The sequence below is a fragment of the Anopheles bellator genome, chromosome 2 (genome assembly GCF_943735745.2).
Source record: "Anopheles bellator chromosome 2, idAnoBellAS_SP24_06.2, whole genome shotgun sequence".
NCBI classification, from domain to species: Eukaryota; Metazoa; Arthropoda; class Insecta; order Diptera; family Culicidae; genus Anopheles; species Anopheles bellator.
In genome coordinates this window covers 57,043,505-57,062,620 of record NC_071286.1, presented here as the reverse complement: position 1 = coordinate 57,062,620, position 19,116 = coordinate 57,043,505, and the positions used below count along the sequence as shown (strand labels likewise).

Genomic DNA, 19,116 nt, shown 5'->3' with positions numbered 1-19,116 from the left:
TACTTAATCAGCTGTGAAATGCAGCTCCACAACTCACTGCTGCCAAGCATCATTGTTCTGTAATCATCATCAGCAAAATCAGCAAAGTCATGAAAATAATCAATCGGAATACCTCAATGAAAATCGCTTATCGTTTCATCGGAACAGGAAAGTGTCGGCAGCATTGCGGAAAGTTCACGTTACTTGTGCAATGTGTTTATATAACCATTAAGCAATCAGCTTGGGGTTATAACAATGGATTACCTACAAAAACAACCTAGTTTATACTTTTGATAAAACCCTGGTTGATACTTTTGTTCAAAAGTATCATTATGTTGAAACGCATTAAGCGCAACACGGGCGCATAAGTTCAACAACAGAGTTCTAATAAATTTGCTCTTGGACTAACACACTCCTTTCGCCGTTTGGTCAACAGGGTCGCGGGACAAATTTACGCCACACTACCGATGTTCCAAACCAGCCCGAGACATATTGTATCAGGACATGCGATCGACAGCACCGTAACCGTAACCCCATTCCTTGACGAGCACCCTTCGCAACCGTGGATCGCATTTTTCATCGCAAACCCCTTTGTTTCGAACTCGGAAACCGCTAACAAGTTTCGACCCACAAGGATGCACGCCCCGCGCGGTAGCAAAAGTTTCCACAGGCCCCAGTGAATTACAAACGGTGAACATTATCCTTGATGCATTCGGGCAAGCTAACGGCAATCGCATCCTTTCGATCGGACCACCACGCTCTGCTGCTGGTGCATCGGGCGTGTGTGCGCTGCAATTAGAAACTCTTGATTGCCGCGTCCACACAACAGTCCCCATCATGCTTTCTATTTATGATTATGCTTTTTTGTGTTCTGCTCACTCGCAACCCCTGATATTTACTGTCGATATTAATTATAGTGCCCGTCGTCGTTCGCCCGTCCAGCAGCAGCAGCTGGAAGGTCATTAGTAGCGCTTGATGGTGAAATATCCTTCTTGAATACCAGGGGTGGTGACCACCGTCGTCGCGGTTGCAAAAATGGTTGACACAACATTCATCTGCTCCCGTTCGCAAACGGGATTGGGTAAATAAATTAAATTGAAAATGGTAGCGAATAGAACAGTTTATGAGACGTTAAGTTAAAGAAAAATCGTTGAGTTATTATTCTCAATCGTTTGTTTTGCTCTTAGAAAGGTCGACCGAAAATTCTACACTTAATTCGTATTTCGCTGAAAATTGTTTTCGCAATCTCGGTCGACAAAGGAGAAGAGTCCCAATTTCAGTACGCGGTGTCACTCAGTTATTCAGGTTAAACGTTTCATTGAAAACCATAAAACCCAGCTCAGAGAACCGACCTGCGATCGAATTCCACCGCTATTAGACAAACCAAAAGGTCGCCAAGAAGTGTGTCCTCGCGGTACGCGGCAGCGCACACAATTGCAGGTGTGTTCACAAAAATTCTCGGAAGCGATTCAAATCTGTTTCTTTGCAAAAATATGCAAGCTGCCGCCTGGCCTGAGTGTGACCACGAGATTGCCACGCCAGCCAGCCAGACGACAGACACGGTGATGGCGAAAGCATGCGCGCGGCGCGTTCGCGCTCCGACGAAACGCCGAATATTTAAGACGTTTGCTCACCACCGTGTAAGACGCGCGAGACGGCGGCCACTAGCCGGCCAGAAGAAGTCGGGAGGGAGAGCACACCCGTCGGTGTGGCCTGTCGCGATTCACGTGCGATAAAATTAGCTACGCGAACTCCCGGCATACTTTTGTTGTTTCGCGTTTCCCCAAAGCCCGCGCGAATAACGCACCAGAAGAAGATTTTTTAAACTCCCCTTGGGACGCAACCCCATCGGCAGCAGCTATACTTCTGGGGTCGATTTTATGTAGCAATTTTACTTCGACGAATATCAAGAAACATCGACGATACATTTGATCAAAAGTTCAACGATCGCCGTAAAAGACGTGCAGGGGAAATCGATCGATCGATTCTGCGCCATCTAGTGATCGAATCATGAGCTGAAAATTGTGTATCCATACTTCGGAGGATATCCGAGCAATGCCATTAGAAATCTGAGATCGATATTTATGACCACAGATAGCCGTTCTTTGATTAAAATTACACAGATTAAAAAAATCCTGATCGGATCGCATTGGTAATATGTGTGAGATCGCTCATCGAAGGGACGTTGATGGTCAACAGCCACACAACAATGGAATCCTTCTCAACGTGTCCCTTTGACGGAAAATCATCACATCACGATCGCGCTCTTTCTCACGCGGCCCCCAATGATTACATCTACAGCATATAACAGCATACAACAACGGTATCGCTAGAGACGATGGATTCACACACATGCAAATGTGTGCTATTTTCGCGATCGATCCGCGAGAGTGCGACGACAAAACGCAAAATTCACAGCAACAATCAACCGTACGGCAGTACGGCGGCTACCGCCAATTGCACCTTAACATTGACTATACTTACAGCATGCCAAACCATTGAGAGGCCATTTTGATGATCATTTCTGTTCAGTGGCGAATAATGGTTTCGTGGTTGATTTGGCTATCACTCTATTAATTCATTCTATTCATTGAAGAAGTCACATTCGAATATGGTTGGTAGAAGCTTTCGTAATCCCGTTTCTTTGTCCCATTGACTCATACTCACTGCACACTGCACAAAACCTCGGCTGAAAGCTTCACGCACACCGAACATTGATAAAAACGGCCATTACATAATGAACAACACCACACAGAGGGTGTCATATCAGCTACTTTGAACGTCAAATCAAACGAATCACCTCGACTCATCGACTCCGAAGCAAGTGCCTGTCGCCGGGCCTGGTCCTGGCCTCAAAAAACACGTACCCTCTTTCTAGATGTCAACATTTTACTACCACAAAACATGCGACAATCAACGCGAGACCAAAATCGAACCACAAACGGGGCCAAAATCAACCGTCCACAGCCTGTGCGCTCGGTGACCGCGAAGGAAAGTGACGAACTACTAAACGAACCAAACGAACTGCAGCCGCCGCCAACAGCTGAAGAACCTCACACAACACGGATTCGACGGATGCACCTATCGTGTCCTATCGCCGACCGTTCGTGGGTAATGTAATTAAAGATCGGAAATAGGAGATCACCTCCCGAAGTACCCCGAGAACCCGTTGTTCCCTTCCCGTGTCGGGGCGAAAAATGTCTCCGACTTATTGACAAGTGCAGTAGTCGAGACCGCCGCGAACACAGAGAGTCGGGGATGATGCTCGCTCGCCACGAAACGTTCGCCAACATTTTTGTGCTTCTATTAATCTATTAAACTATTGTTGGTTTTTGCGCCCCAACACAGAAACACGCAGCAAAGCGGTTTCTCTCTCTCTCACCCTACGACGTTTGCCTGGTTTAAATTCGATTCTTTCTGTCTCGTTATGTCTGAGATCGCCAACCCAAAAAAAAAACAAGACTTCTGAGTGTTTACAGTGGCTTGCCGATAGAAGGTATGCCGTCGTTTAGAGGACTCTGTGCGTCGCCGCGATCGTTGATCCCCCTTCTTAGGCACGACGAACCAAGAGACCGCGATTGAGATGCAGATCTTCTATGCGAATTGCGCACACACTTGACGAGATGAAATGCGAGGAGATGCGCCAGCGGCTCTCGAGGGAGAGACAACTCGCCACGGTGCGAGTGAGCGAGAGCGAGAGAGGAAAGGGACAAAGTCCATCAGCCAACATGATGCACACCAGTCCATCAGCGCACTGGTTCCGTCGAGAGGCCATCCCGAAGGGTTATGACGATTAGATGCACTTTCATTGCGGTGCAGTGTCTGGTCGTATTTGAACCGCATTCAAAACAGAACACTCGCCATCCTCCGTCAACAATTGCTTGTTATTAAACAAAAAAGCACGACCGGGTTCTAATCCTGGCTCTCGGTGCTCGATGGTCCGAAGGGCAGAGCGTGTGCCGCATTTACTCGAAGCCGCGCGCATTATCAAAGAAATTGCATTCCGCGTGACCAACGATGGTCGAGTGCCAGGACCGCCCTCGACCACAAACCAATCGCTTGCTAGTTTCAGCTCAAGTGCCACGCACTCGACTGGAAACCAAGCCGTGGATTAGAAGGTTTTTTAAGGCAACCTGCCCCGCCGCACAACAAGGAAACAAATCAACGCTCGGCATCGCGGCCGAAAAATTCACGCAGCAGCGTTCGATCGTCAGCATCAGGAGGGAAGCTATGGAAGATCGCACCCCGATGTTTTATGTGACAAAAAATGCAGAAGACCTGCGCGAAGGCCGCGGAGTCGTGTCGCACGCCAGCAAACACACCTCCTCTCCCCTTCAGACTGGTTGTCTGATAATAATAGATTTTCGCTACAAAAGTAAATCGCATCGTCGTCGTTGTCGTTGTCGCCGTCATCGGAAAATTGTCTGTCGCTGTCGTAACAACTCTGATGGACAACGACGAGTAGTGTGGTAGGAACCCTCTCGTCGACCTCGGTCCACTCGAGACCTTCTGGTGGAAATTTTGAGCCAACCACCAGACCCAGACACAACTTAGTAAATTGTTTATGTTACTCCTGCGGCTCTTGTGACTCCTCCTGCTGCCAATACAGCGGAGAGCGTAGTGAACCAAAACCGTGGTCGGCGGCCGTCAACAGCGCCAAGGAAGCAACGCAATAAGCCAAATCAACGTCATAGGCGAAAGAGTATCTCCTGACGATGCATCATGCAGATATTATGCACTGGGTTTTCTACGGTACCCCGCGACCCGGTCACAAAAAGTATGCTACTCTATTTCGGCAATTCGACCAAACTTGGCTTTTGACGTTCACAATCTTCTCGGACCTCTGAAAACATTTCGAACCACCGATAATTGCTGCTTTTGGTTGTAATAGCTTCAACATGAGCCACATTCATCATTTAGAATGCGTCCGCGCTCTTAATTTCGTTTCTCACACAAAATTTGATAAAGATTCTTTGCCATCCTTTTTTTTTTTGAAGAGGCAAAAATCGAAGATGAACCAAATCTTGTCCAAGCGAAACAGCTGTCAAAAATTGACCGATTACTCAAAATGGGCAAAGTTTTCACCATGAGTCATTGACATGTGTAGTAACCACCACAAAAAGTCGGACATACTTAGCCCGCGGAAACTCAAATGTCGTGAAACTTTTTGATCAACCGTCGTATACTTTTAAAACATTCTTTATTGAATCAAAAAAGATTAATAAATCGAAATGATTACACAGAATTGCTTTGTTCCACTAGCGCAGACAGCTCAATTCTTGCTTCTAAATGTGCTACGAACCCCAGGGAGTTATTCAGTTTCTAAATTATTATTTTTGCCAACCATGCCAACCTTGGTTTGCGTTTTCCTGTCCTGCGGCCATTTAGAGCTGCCAGAGTAAAATGGCCGCAAATTGACCGCTAATGTCGGCGAATGGCATTGGTTTTTGCAGCAAGCTGGACCATTGGGAACGGGGTACAACAAGCGAAGTAACGGTAGCCCTGCCATTGGAACCGTAAGACAAAACTACAAACTACAAACAATAACATCACGGTGCACATGGTGCGCTATGCAATTTTGCACAATTATCATACCCCTCGCTCCCTGACCCGTGGCCTGGACTTAGTTCGGTGGGTGTAGAAAATTTGATCAAAAAATGTACCCACCAAACCGTCACCCTCAATCACAACCCCTGAAGGAACAGCGCCGGGAACGACCCGTAGTCACGATATGCGCAGCCTGCACGTAACAGCAGACCACAGGTAGTCGCGTAATAGCTCTTTCGGCAAGGTCTTTGCTTTTGCAACCCAGCGGTGTCTTCGCTTCACTTTGTCCTTGTGCTAACGTCTGCAAGTTAAATAATGTTTGGCAAAGAATGTTATCGCCCGCCCTGGAGCGTCTAGAGCCCCGGAGCTGGAAAGCACCAGACGGCAGTGAGAAGGTGGCGAACCTGTTTGAGGCGTCCCTGTCTATGCGCACCGGAGGGTACAGGGTGGTTTGCAGATCAAGTTCATCGATCGCAAACCGAACGACTGATCGAACGCGGAGAGCGATAGTGGGGGAGGTGATACCCTGTGACCGTGACCCATTTAAATATGAGCCACGCCGCGAATGACAACAAGCTCAGAGCACTCTCGGTGTTCCTTCTGGTAACACACGCCCCTACAGCCACAGAGAAGTAGTGTTCATAAACCAATATTTCATAATCCAACATGAAGGTGAGAACAGTTCGGATCCACGGACTCGGTATCCCTAAGCAAGGATCGTTTTGAGGACTAATATTGTTTCTTCTTCCGTAGCTTGCCCTCGTCCTGGCGATCACACTGGCAACAGTGGCAACCTTAGCACCAGTAAGTTCCATGCACATCGCGAAGCTCGTCGTAAGGAAGCTAGTCAGCAGCGCGCACCAGCCAAAATCATCGGTGACCGCCGTCGTTTACACACCCGTCGTGGCTCCTCCACCGGTAGTGTACTCGCCCCCACCGTTCGTCGTTCCACAGCCGCATCATGCCGCACCGGCTTCGTCGTTCCACACCAAGCTGCGTTCGGCTGTGGGCAAGTTCGGTTTGACCAACTTCAACTTTGCCAAGCTCGGTCTCGGGCAAGTCCTGAAGCATCCTTGGCTGAAAAACACCGTGCTGGCGGGTTCACCGCTTTTCGGGGGCTCATCAGTCACCGGCGGAGTGTCCGAGGTGTACCACGAGACCGACGAGCATGTCACTCCCGTGTCGGCGGCGGTAGTCCCTGAGGTCCATCCGGCCGTTGTCGAACAACATGAGGTCGTCGAAGTGGTCAACCCTCCTCCTACAGAGGTGGTGGAGGTGGTCCCCGAAACGCCAGTCAATCAGTATCCTCTTCCGGCACCAACTCCAGCCCTTGAGTACGGACCTCCGGCGGGATCAGCCTTCGGAAGCTCTTCTGCGTCTTCGGCGAGCTCCAGCACCAGCCACCAGAACACTGGTGAGCCCCAGTACGTGGCGGTCAATCTAGGAGCCCGCCATGTAGCACCCCTACCGGCCGGTTACGAGGACTCGGTGTTGATCGAAAACCTACAGCCGGCTCCCGGTGTCAGCAACACCGACACCTATCTGGTTCCTCCGGTCGAATCGAATCAGCTGGAAAACAACTGGAACCCGGTGGTGCTGTCCGACATCCCGCAGGAGCTGCTCCGATCCGGAGGAATGGAAGAACTCGTCGACAACGGAGTGAAGTACATCGCCATCAACGATGGCGTGCGCCACGAAGCTCCCCTGCCCGGTTACGATCGTTCGATCGTCATCGAGAACCTGGCCAATGCGTAAGTGCGCGTACTAGTGAACGCGCCAGAGGCCTACACACTCCCACCAAAGAAGGGCATCCCAAAACTCCTCAAAAAATCAACCACGAAGGGGGGGTCCAGCGAGCGAATATTTTTGATGAATGCAATAAAGATTTCTCCAGATACAACTTACGCGCGCGTTTGATCATCGATTTTCACGAAGGGCGGCGGCGGAAGCGTCGTTCCGCTACATTCCGAACGCACACACACCACCTCGCTGGCGTGTTCTCAACATGCTAATTGGATATGTTGGCGTGGCGCGACACAGCTGGTTTTTCGATACACCGAAAAGAAGAAAAAAGTCCTTGAAACAAAAACATTAAGAAACATCCCAGGTACAGTGTGTGTCTTGGGGAATTCCAGCGAGAAACCCTCGGCGGCTACAACGCCAGCGAATTAAATGTATGCTGTGTCTTGGGGCTAATAGCCCAGGAGGTGACCGATGGCAGTGCCAAATCAACCAAATTCTGCTGAGAGTGAATCAGCCACCATTAGTTATTAGCACGCGAACGCTAAGGTGTGACCACGAGCGGGACGAGGCGTGATGTGTCCTGAACACCGAACGGTCGTTTTATAAACAACAGAAGATCGATTGGTTGTTTCTCGCTTCTACTTACTGTAATCAGGTACCTTCTATCTACCACATGAGGAACAAACCTTTGTGAATTTCCTATTCTGAAATTAGCCAAACTATCTCTCTATTTAATTTAAAATTTTTACTGTACTCTGATTCCAATTTCTGATTTTAAAGACAGTGTAGAACATGTGCATGGTTATTATTTTGAAGCACTTTTATTCTTCGTCCATTAGAATGCGACAGAAAGAGATGAAAATTGGCTTCGACGCTATAGCTACTATCGGAAACTTTCGGATGCACGTCTTTCCTAACTCTACAACCGAAAAGAGGCAATTATTTGCTCAAATTTGCGTTTTATTTTAGACCTAAATTTTCAAAACCTTCGATAAGCCTTTGCTGTTATTTGCTAATCAGAAATAGAACGGACCGGTTCCGAGGATAAACATTCAGACGTCTCGGGCCAAATATGTACGACGCACCGCGGTCGTACTTGGCTCCCAACCCTTGGCAGAACCCTAAATAATAAACCGATTCAGTGGAAGTGTGTAGGTAAATAGAAACCGATAATCAGCCCTCGGCACCATTTCTCCGAATCGAACCGGAAATGGTCACCTCCTTCTGCGTAACCTTTCAGCGAACCGAAGATAGTCGCCTCCTTGCGCTGTCTCGTTGGTCTTCTTGCAAGAAAAAAAGGAAATAAAACAAATCGCGCAACCGCTCGACGGGGCCGTGGCGCGGAAAGCGAAGCCATAGTGATAGTGAAAACTGATGGGCCAAGTAAATTGCGAGAGTGCCGTGTGAGCGAGAGCGGGCCAACCGAGCGTGTAACTGTAATGTGCTCCGGGTGCACCGTTCACACACAGCGAGGACACAACACGAAACGTGATTCACCCTCTCTCCCTACGATTGCGGCCGATGAGCAGTAACGAGAATTAATAAAAAGTCACCACCGGCCGGCCGGACGGCCGTCTGATCGCGCTTTTTGGGCAGATGCCGCATTATTAAGCGTTTCCTCGAATTTCAAGAGCACATCATTCCAGCTGGGACGACGCGCTACCGATTTCCCCCGAAACCCCCATCATTATATGACGACAGGCGCGAACGGACGTCACGCTCCCAGCCCGTCAGAATGTGTATGTGTGCCCATTACTCACCTGATTTTTCTCGCTTCTGCGAACGCCGTTTCCGGTGCACGGCCGTGGGAGGGTGGTGTTATCCGTTGGTTGCTTTCGATTGGGCTCGCTTTAGCCTCGGTTGGTCAAACAGACGACTTCTTGTTTCAAACCTTTTTCACAATAATTCCCAATATGAGACGCGATTTCACACTACGGAACGGCCACTTCGGGAAACACTTGCCATTGAGCACTAGGACCTCCCGTCGTTCCTTCGGACGCTTCTCACATTCACGGTCACCTCTCACGCGCGTTTCATTCGCCGCGCTTCCGGATTCGTGTGTTTCGTCTTCCTGCAAGACCCGCGGTTATTGTTGGTCGGGCACTTCCGAGTGACACCCACACGCGAAATTCCCGGACGTCGACCGACCTCGACACACAACGGCAGCAGAAAGGGTGGTGTCCGCAGTGCAGAAACCCCGCCGCGAAGCACACACTCCGGAGCCTTTAATGTGTCGGAGCTGACGGGCGCGATTGATGCTGGAGGATTCGGAACGCACCGCGAATGGCCCCTGGTGGTCAAGAAGGCCGGCCCGACAAGAAGGTATTTTGGCGTCGTCTCCTAGAATGACAGCGACACCAAGGTTTGCAGCGAGAGGTTTAGTTTCGGTTTACGCTTTCCTTACGCTCGTGTCACGCTTCTTCTTCGGGGCTTGCTTTGCTGTTTTTCGAACTGAACTGTCAAGGCACTTTCGCTCTTTCTCGCCAAAAGCCACTCACGATCCGACAGTGAGTGCCAGAAGCGCGCGGCGAGATGACAGCAAAGAGGGACAGAGAACGCGGAGAACCGATTCAAATCACGGCGAAAGAAGAGCGATGGCGATTATCAGCAAACGCCGGTAGCTGCGGCACAATGACGAATCGAAATCGAATTTCGGTTACCGGTTCTGCGAACGGGCGAACAATGCCAACTTTCGGCAGTACCCCGATGAAACATCTAAGCGCCCGCGAAACCCGATTCCGTCAAACGCCACTTGTTTGGACGACGAGACCAAAATGCCCGGAAATTTTGTAGCCGCAACGCCACTCACGTTCGCTTCAATCGAACGGCTCATTCGTCGGCTTTCTCGCTCTTTCTCGCACACAGTGAGTGTCCCATGCGACGCGCACGGCTCCCGTTCCGAAACGCACTGTCCGGCGACGGGATGTCTGCGCTCTATTTTCACGCACTGTCACGCACGAACGGCACCGCACGATGATGGTGAGCAGTGCGCCAACTACTGCGCAGTCGATCGCAAACACGCCCGAATCGATGCGCGACCACTAGGAAACCCTTTTCTTCGAGCGAAACTACCGATATCGAGATACCGCCGTGCGGTTGTTTATCGCAACCTACTGCGTGCACACGCACACACATTGGGAGTAACGCCTAAGCGGTGAGTGCCATTTTCGAAATCAGCTGTCACGCGTCGGATTGCAACGTTTTCGAAAACAACATACGCGTTTGAATTCGTAACGGCTGCACGGGCGTAACGGCTATGATCACGCGCTACAGTTTTTGTGGATGATAAACATTCAGTCAAACACGTTGATTTACCAGAATATATTTGATGATGATGTTCCACCAATCGAGGTTTCCCTAACCTTACTCCTAACACGTCCTAGTTCTTTGTGAGCGAGATCGACATAATTAGCAAGCTCGAAGAATTCAATCGGGCATACGTGCGCTTTCAGGGTATTCCCACGAATAGAGAAACGCATGCTCTTGCGAAGTGTCCGTCATTAACTAAACGAAATTCATTTACGAATGCATTACACAGTCCTTTTGTCTCTACTCTCACGATCTCTCCTATTGTTAAAACATGAAAACTGTCCCACACCTCGCTCTAGCTATTGATCTTGTCCCATCGCCAGACGGTGCCATCGTCACACACGTTGATCAAAATGTCACCTGCCCGTGAGAACGACGTCTGCCGGATGGCGGTGGTGCACTTCGGGTGATACAGGGTGCTGCACCGCGGGTGCACTGGGTCGTCTGTGTCCAGCTCCCAGATGTACGTCCTGCCGGTCTGATTGCCAAGCGCCAAGTACTTCTGCCAGTAGTCGAGCGAAAAGCGGATGAACCAAATTTCACATTCCTTGTACGAGAGGGTGTTGATGACGGTCGTCTCATTGTTTTTCATCTCCGTATCGTCCAGCTTGCCCGGTTTCCAGCAGACGATCGAATTTTCGCACGACTTGGACAGTACAAAATCGCCCATCCACCGAACACAATCCACGTAGTTCCGGTGTATGTCTCGCGTTGAGAACACTGGAAAATGCTCGTTCACGGACGGAAAGCGCGACACGCTTTTACTTTCGTTGAACGTGTAACTGATGCGGATTGCATTGCGCATCGTTTCTGTGTCCAGGCGCCACATCTTCAGCGAGTGATCCATACCGCACGACATGATGCGCATCCCGAGTATATCAAAGTCGGCACTTAGCACCTCGTCCCGATGACCCTCGACGCCACCGAATACGGCAATGCACACGTCCGTCTTAGTGTTCCACAGCCGCAACGAATGGTCCTTGCTTGCTGACAGCAACAGATACGGTTCCTTCGGGTGAAACTTCACCTCGTTGATGGCGTGCCCGTGCCCAATATAGTGTTTATAACCGTCCAGCAGAGCGGGGCTAAATATTCGAATCACACCACGGAGTCCGGCAGCAGCCAATATGGGCCGCCCAGTCTCCGCCTCGTGCGACCAGGCACAGGTGTAGAAGACTTCTTCGACCTGTAAGCATGCAATTGGATCATTTCGCTATCGGAAGCTGAATCGACCAACCGTTTGGCCGGTTACTTACATCCGGATCGGAGAAGCACTGCTTCAGCGTTATCCCTCCATCGCGCTGGCACTGATAGATGGTCACACGGTTGCTACCAACGGCCGCGAATGTTGGTAGCTCTCCGTTCTTAAGGTTCTGATTGAACTGACACCCGAACAGTGGCAGACCGTGGTCTTCCTTCACGAAGCCGGCGAATTTAAAGATCGGTTTCACCACCTTCGGTAGCTTTTTCTTGTGACGGCGCCGTTTTCGCCGGTTTATGTGAGTTTCACTCCCATTCGACGTGTTATCGGTACAGGTGCTGGACGTTTCGTGCTACAGTGGGCGGAAAGTGCATTATAACCGAGAATGGGAAGGTCGATGGCGGTCGATTTATCATAGACCAACTTACAATATCCTCATCGTCCTCTTCTTCGGAATTTTCTCCATGATGACTTGCCGGCTCCTCTTTCACCGTGCCACCGGGTTTCATTGTACCGCGCGAGTGTAACCGCGTATTCCGCTCGTTCACATCCAAACAAAGGAGAGCGCCAAATTTGACAAACGCGCTCCTGATATGTGCGGTGACAATCGGAGGAGACGAGCGAGTGGGTTTGGTGGCCAAATTCAAGTGATGCCGTAATGTATTCTCACAATTCCATCGATGTTACGGGCCACAATGGAGCTGATTGCCGTTTACGATCGCTCGGTGCAACAATGGTTCACTTTTTCACAGAACAATGAACTCGGAAAAGTGCCGCCACACAAGCAAACCATCAGAGCCAAAAGCGAAACAGCGAAACTGACAGAAAACTTCATTCGATTGTGGTTGGATTCGAAAACCGAACCGATTCGAATCGGTTCAAATAGCACAACCGGTTCAAAACACAACTATGTTCACGAACTATAGTAAATGATCGAATGGTGGATGGTTCAAAGCCAAGAGATAATTCAAAAATACAAAATTATTAAGAAGCTAGGAAGTAAAAAGTTTGCATTCCTCACAAATTCATTATTTGGGGGAATTTTTCTAGGAGGCGTAGCTTACCGTTTCCGAAGGGATCGGTCCCTTTTGACAGCAGCACAAGCGAAAAACAAAATGAAGTGTGTTGTGCAGTGAAATTAAACGTGAAAATATCGGGTCCTGCAATCAAAACAATAGAAATTGTGGAAGAACCGTAGGGTGTGTGCGCGCACGTTCGACACAGGTAACAACAACCATGGGATCATCATCTAAAAAGCATAAACGAGATTCTAAAAAACATAAACGTCGTTCGCGTAGTCGCTCGCGGAGTCGTTCGCCGCGCTACGAGCGCGAGCGCGACCGCGTAGAAAGATCCCGTTCCCACTCGGAGGACGAAGCCTACGAAGCGGACCGTCGCCGGCAGCACAAGAAGGGGCGCCGAGAGCGCTCGGATAATCGGCAGAATCGGTCGCACGGTGGCCACCGGAACCGGTCGGCCACTGAGGTCGTTCACACCGAAGTAAACCAGGTTGATGAATCGGACAGTTCGGATTGCGTGGAAGTTCCACTCGACGAGGATGTTGCTCCACCGCCACCATCGATCAGTCGCCGTTCACCTAGTCCCCGGGTTCCGTCGCCTCCGCCGCCACCGCAGGTTCAGAAACGACGCCGCTCCCCTTCCCCACCACCTCCGCCGAAAACTTCATCGTCGGGAAAAAAGAAAGCCGTTTCCCCCATCCCGGATGCCGGCGCCGGTGATGTGCTGTCGATCGCGGACACGAACAAACTGCGTGCCAAGTTAGGGTTGCGCCCATTGGATGTGCCTTCCGGTAGCAAGGGACATTCGGATGCACCGAGAAAGCGTCATCGATCGCCAGCATCACCGCCGCAACCACCACCTCCACCGCCGCCACCCACAACATCATCCTCGAGCCGGAAGCGATCGATGTCTCCGATCCCGGAGGCCGGTGCGGGAGACGTTCTTTCGATCGAGGCAACGAACAAGCTGCGGGCGAAGCTCGGATTGCGTCCACTGGATGTAACACCCGCTAAACCGTCACAAGACGCCTCTAAGGATGACGCCGCAGCGGACGATGGTAAACTGAAGGACGATTGGGGCGAGTTTTACCATAAACCGGCCCGCAATCTGGCGGAAAAGACGCAGGAAGAGAAGATACGGGAGAAACTGAAGGAACGCCGGGAGAAGCGAGCGATCGAAGAGAAACTGAAACGTCTGAAGACGCTCGGAGATGACGAGGAAGTGGACGACGTGCGCCAGTGGGTGACAAAGACACGCGACAAAGACAAATTGCGCCGGGAGGCGGATGAGCGTGCCCGTTTGTTGGACGCATTAGATGAGGAACACGTAACCGGTTTGGAGCGGGAAGATCGTGAACCAAAGCGGCGGGTAACAGAGAGACGGGGCGCGTATCGTGATCGCGATCTCGAGGGATTGCGAGTCGAGCACGATGTGGAGGCGTTTACCGAAGGGCGGCAGGTCATTCTTACGCTCAAGGATGCGGACGTGCTGGATGAGAGCGCCGGCGACACTCTCGTCAACGTGAACATGGTGGACGACGAGAGACACAAGCGCAATGTGAAGAATCGCAAAGCAAACCCGCTCCATTACGGCTACGACGTGTACAGCCAGGAAGACGATGAAGTGGACGAGTTCGGGTTGCCGAAGGAGCGCGAAGTTCTGGGGAAATATCGCGAGGAGATCGAGGGAGCTCCTCGCACGAGCAGCTTCGTGATCGGTTCGAACGCCGAGGAAGAGGCCCGCGAAAAGCGCCGCTTGTTGGAGATCAAAACGAAGCTTGACCGGAAAAAGCTCGACTCCCTTGCAATGGCCCCGGCAGCACTCGTGTCCGATTACTACACCGAAACGGAGCTGGCATCGTTTAAGAAGCCGAAGAAAAAGGTTCGCAAAATACGACAAAAGCTCCGGGCGGACGATATCCTTGCATCGCTGCCGGCTGCCGAGGAGTCCGGAGGTGCACCCGACCATGGCTCACGGCACTCGAAACGCCACGGTGCATCTGCGCAGAGCGATCTGAGGCAAACGCTTCGTCAAAGAAGCGCTGCAGCGGCTGTGGCCGATGTGCTGCTAACGGATGACACGCCTGCCCTCGAGGAGGATCTCAGCTCGGTCAAGTTGGAAAGTACGGTCGAAGATGATGAAGATTTGCAGGCCGTGCTGGAGAAAGCGCGACGCCTGCGCCAGAAGGAAGCACTCATCTCGAAGGCGCTTCCGATCGATCCGGAGCGTATCAAGAGCGAGGTGAAGGAAGAACCGGAGGACGGTGTCGGCGGACTGGAGAGTGATCGGGTGCGCGACGGAACGATGCTACTGAATTCGACGGCCGAATTCTGCCGAACTCTCGGTGACATCCCGACTTACGGTACGGCCGGCAACCGCGAAGAAGATCCGAACGAAATGATGGACTTCGAACGGGACAGTGATGGTCACGGGGGCGACTCGGAAGCAGAGGATGTAGCGGGCAGTAGCCGACGGCACGGCACGTGGAACTCGGTGAACACCGAACAGGAGCAGGAGGAGGGCCTCGAAGGGGGCGTTAAGGTCGAAGAGGTAGCGATTCTGGACGAGGAACCAGACGTCGCGTCCAGTGTGGCCGGTGCCCTGAAGCTTGCGCAATCGAAAGGATACCTTGAGCGTGAGGAAAGCAATCGACCGAGCAATGCCCGGTTTGCGCATCTTCAGGCGCAAAACTATTCGATCGAGGACAAGAGTCACGCCGAAGAGAACGACAAGTATTCGCGTCGCGATCGCTACGCGGGCCCCATCATGGACTTTAAGGAGAAGGACTCGTTCAAACCGAACGTGAAGCTCGAATACATCGACGACAATGGACACCTACTGACACCGAAGGAAGCGTTCCGGTATCTTTCGCACAAGTTCCACGGCAAGGGCCCGGGCAAGAATAAGGTTGAGAAGCGGTTGAAAAAGAGTGAACAGGAGGGGGTAGGTTGAGTTCTGGATGTTAAAACCACTTTATACTAGTCTTTTAACATGATCCCGTATTCTTTTTTGCAGTTGATGAAAAAGATGAGTTCTACCGACACGCCACTCGGTACCCTAAATATGCTGCAAGCGAAGCAGAAGGAGACACAATCACCATACATTGTGCTGAGCGGGACGAAGCAAAACACCAGCATCATCAAGCAGAAACGCTAGTGTCCTACCGAAGGTGATCGTGCCGTTTGTGTGTTTGTGTGCTTGCGTTCAACTATATTCCAATAAATCATTGTAGAATTATGGGTGGCACCAAGTTCTGTGCATTTCAGTTGAGTTGTCCGGCGACTACAACAGGCGTGCAACGGTTCCTCCATTGTTCTTCCGCGACAGACAAAAGTCAATCTGAGTATCATCCTCTCGCATGCAGGAGCTGGGTCGACTTATGGTTTTACATGGTCCACTTCACTCCAGAATCCCGGATGGTCCACTCCATCGCGATGTTGAAAAGGAGACAAATTGGAGCAGTCCCTTTGTGGTATCAAAAGGATGGACAAGTCCTGGACCCACTTGATTGGTTAAATTCTTTCGACGGGTTTAATGGCCCGTCACGCCAACCCACGGGTTTATTTTGCCGATTTACTTTTCGGTTTTCTTCGAACGGGCTTCGATAGTGCACCTTTCCGCTTTTCGGTTGGTTTACGCTTCCCTCGAAGCGCAACCCGGATACTGTAGAGAATGCCAGCCAACCCTACAGTTACACCGATCGCTATAAGTTGCACCATGCTGAACAGATGTCCATCCTGGTCGGCCAATCGCATGCCGAGGACAGTTTCGTGCAGCTTGCAGGTTGCTGGCTGATCGCCAGCCGGTTCATCGCCTTGTCGGAGCAACAACGTGGCATCACTGGTGCCGGAATCTGTAATGCAAGACAAGAATGTGTTTGATTAGTCGGAGACGCTTGGTTCGTCTAGTGCAGTCTTACATTCACAGCCATCGAAGAGATTGCGCTCGACGCCATCGACGAGCAGTGTAAGTTTGTCGAACGCATCGCCACCGGTACCGAACACCATCCTGAATCCGTGCTGACCAATATCGAGTGAAAACGCAATTCCAGCGTAGTTCAGTTGCGGAATGAAAAATTGCCTAGCGCCAGGAGGAAGTCGAGGGTTTGTGATCACTAGTTGCCGATGGCGCAATCGCACTCCGGCGTAACCGTTGATCAGTGACTGCAGGAAGCCACCGGCACCAGTAATGAAGTTTCCTGCTCCGTCCGCTCCGTCCCCGTTTTCACTCCACACATGGAACGGAGCGCGAAGGTATTGCTGATAGCTTTTGCGGAACATCACGGCCGCCTGGTCCAACTCGTTCAGATCGAGGTGGCCAATTGTGTGGATGGCCCAAGTCATGGCCGGACCGTCCGGGCGCGTTACCATTGAGTAGAGCTTTAGATTGTTCGCTTTGGTTGATCTGTGGACAGTAAAAAAGAAAGCAATCAATCAGCCGCAGACAGTTCTTGGGTCCTTTTCCGATCTACTCACCGTTTCATGGGGAACTCGAGGGGATAACCGAGCAGCACGACGTCGGCTTGCTTTATCTGCGTCCCGAACGTATACTCCTTGTACTCGGGATGCACATCGTACTGCGCGTTGTAAGGCAAAGTAAGACTCTTAGCCACTCGCATCAACTGCTGCAGATCACCTTCGCTCACTTCCGGCAATCGGCCACCGGGTCCCCGGCAATTGCAACCCACAAACGCTCCGAAGAACAAATTATGTGCCGCGATCACGTTCGTGTAGATGCTGTTAGTCACGTTGTGATGATCCTCGTCCGGTCCCATAATTCTCCCGATGTCGAACGTATCCGTCTCCGGGTTGTAATCGACGCGGCTCTTCCAAAACCGTGCCGTTTCGTACGCTAAGCGGCAGGCTTCCGTACTCAGCCACTCAAGATCGCCAGTGGCGTAGTAGTAGAGCCGCGCCGCGTAGGCAACGTCGGCCGTTATATGATGCTGGTACTCGGGAACTTGTGGGCAATGGTCGGGTGTCGTTTCACGACCCGTAAAAGCCGACTCCCATGCGTACTGCCAGCCTTCGTACCCGTTGCTCCGTGCGTAGTCGGCAGCCGCTTCCGTTACGAGTGTTCGATAGTGCAGTAACCGCCGTGCATTTGCCGGATCGAGCAGCAGAATAGGTGGAAACATCCACATCTCCGTGTCCCAGAAGCTGTGGCCCTGGTATTCTGCCTGTTCCTTCCCGCCACGGCCCAACCCCGACGGTGAGAGCCCGTAAAAAGGATAGCTGCTCGGTTGGAAGGTGCTCGGCGAAGGCAGTGAGCTCGACAGGTAGAAAGCACTGGCTTTGATAACACGATCCAAACGATCGCTACCTTCCACACGCAGGCCATACTTTTCCCACATCTGATCCATTTCACGCCGATGTAGTCGTTCGAAGTCGTGCTTTCGCAAGCCCTCCAGCTCTCGTTCCGCTTCCTGGCGTGAGCGTGAGAAAACGGTGAAAAACACGTACTCCCGCTCGGTTTCTTCCGGCGTAAGGAACAGCTTCCGAGCAATCTGCTTGTACGCCACGCACACCGAATGGCCTTCCGCTTGATAACGAGGATCCTCAACCTGATTCGTTCGACCGCACATCACGAAATATACTTCCCCGCCGACGTCCATGGTGTCGAGTGGTGCGAGCTCCAGATCAACACTTTTGGTGCCGCTCAGCTGCCGCGTATCGATCTCGATCGTTTGCTTTGATTGCAACCGTCGAAGCAACACCCTGTTGACGATCGTTTGATCGAAATGCCGATTGGGGTAAACTTCGTGCACAACACGAAATCCCCCTGAGGGATCTTCAAGGGTCGTCCGAAATTTGCCACTCCGCATATCTAGCTGGTAGCGACAGTTTTTGGGTTGTGCTACGAGCGAAGAACAATTTGCCAGCTGAACGTTGGCAAAGTTGGGAATGCGTGCCCGATGGCTGACACCTTTCAACCCATTGTACACACCGTTCAGGTGTACGGAATCACCGTAGACAACGAATCCGAGGTGGCCATTGGCGAGAGTTGGCGTTACGGCCTTGTTCGGTAGCCTGGAAGCGGGAATGAAATGATCACCGATCAATTGGTAAAATTCACAGGGACTCGGTCGATGGCCAACTCACTTTGTAGCATTGAACAGGAAATTATAGTCACTCCCAGCGACGGTCATAGAAGACAGCCCGAAGGCACACAGTGTTAGCAGCCACATCTTCCACCGATAATTGTTATCATTTTCTAAAGACTCTCAAAGCGGGGGGAGAGGAATCGATACGAAGAAAAACGCCGGCCGATTCGCGATTTGTTGACACACTTCACTTTTTTTCGCCGGTGACGTGTTT

At 51.2% G+C, this 19,116-nt stretch overlaps 4 protein-coding genes across 4 annotated transcripts; 2 read left to right on the top strand and 2 right to left on the bottom strand.

Moving 5' to 3' along the window:
- The first annotated feature begins 6,192 nt into the window (after positions 1-6,192).
- Positions 6,193-7,281, top strand: LOC131207761 (uncharacterized). The gene is made up of 2 exons (XM_058200389.1): positions 6,193-6,198; positions 6,280-7,281. The coding sequence occupies exons 1-2, from the start codon at positions 6,193-6,195 to the stop codon at positions 7,279-7,281; spliced, it is 1,008 nt and encodes a 335-aa protein (XP_058056372.1).
- A 3,362-nt stretch (positions 7,282-10,643) lies between these two features.
- On the bottom strand, positions 10,644-12,565 carry LOC131208677 (polycomb protein EED). The gene is made up of 3 exons (XM_058201493.1): positions 12,208-12,565; positions 11,835-12,131; positions 10,644-11,764 (listed from the first exon to the last, which is right to left on the bottom strand). Exons 1-3 carry the CDS (start codon positions 12,286-12,288, stop codon positions 10,874-10,876), a joined length of 1,269 nt encoding a protein of 422 aa, XP_058057476.1. The 5' UTR covers positions 12,289-12,565; the 3' UTR covers positions 10,644-10,873.
- A 418-nt stretch (positions 12,566-12,983) lies between these two features.
- Positions 12,984-16,040, top strand: LOC131208853 (U4/U6.U5 tri-snRNP-associated protein 1). Its single transcript, XM_058201764.1, has 2 exons — positions 12,984-15,742; positions 15,815-16,040. The coding sequence occupies exons 1-2, from the start codon at positions 13,016-13,018 to the stop codon at positions 15,953-15,955; spliced, it is 2,868 nt and encodes a 955-aa protein (XP_058057747.1). The 5' UTR covers positions 12,984-13,015; the 3' UTR covers positions 15,956-16,040.
- Positions 16,041-16,274: 234 nt separating this feature from the next.
- On the bottom strand, positions 16,275-19,061 carry LOC131209574 (protein-glucosylgalactosylhydroxylysine glucosidase-like). Its single transcript, XM_058202670.1, has 4 exons — positions 18,901-19,061; positions 17,275-18,828; positions 16,719-17,203; positions 16,275-16,652 (listed from the first exon to the last, which is right to left on the bottom strand). The coding sequence occupies exons 1-4, from the start codon at positions 18,984-18,986 to the stop codon at positions 16,360-16,362; spliced, it is 2,418 nt and encodes an 805-aa protein (XP_058058653.1). The 5' UTR covers positions 18,987-19,061; the 3' UTR covers positions 16,275-16,359.
- Between the last annotated feature and the right edge of the window lie 55 nt (positions 19,062-19,116).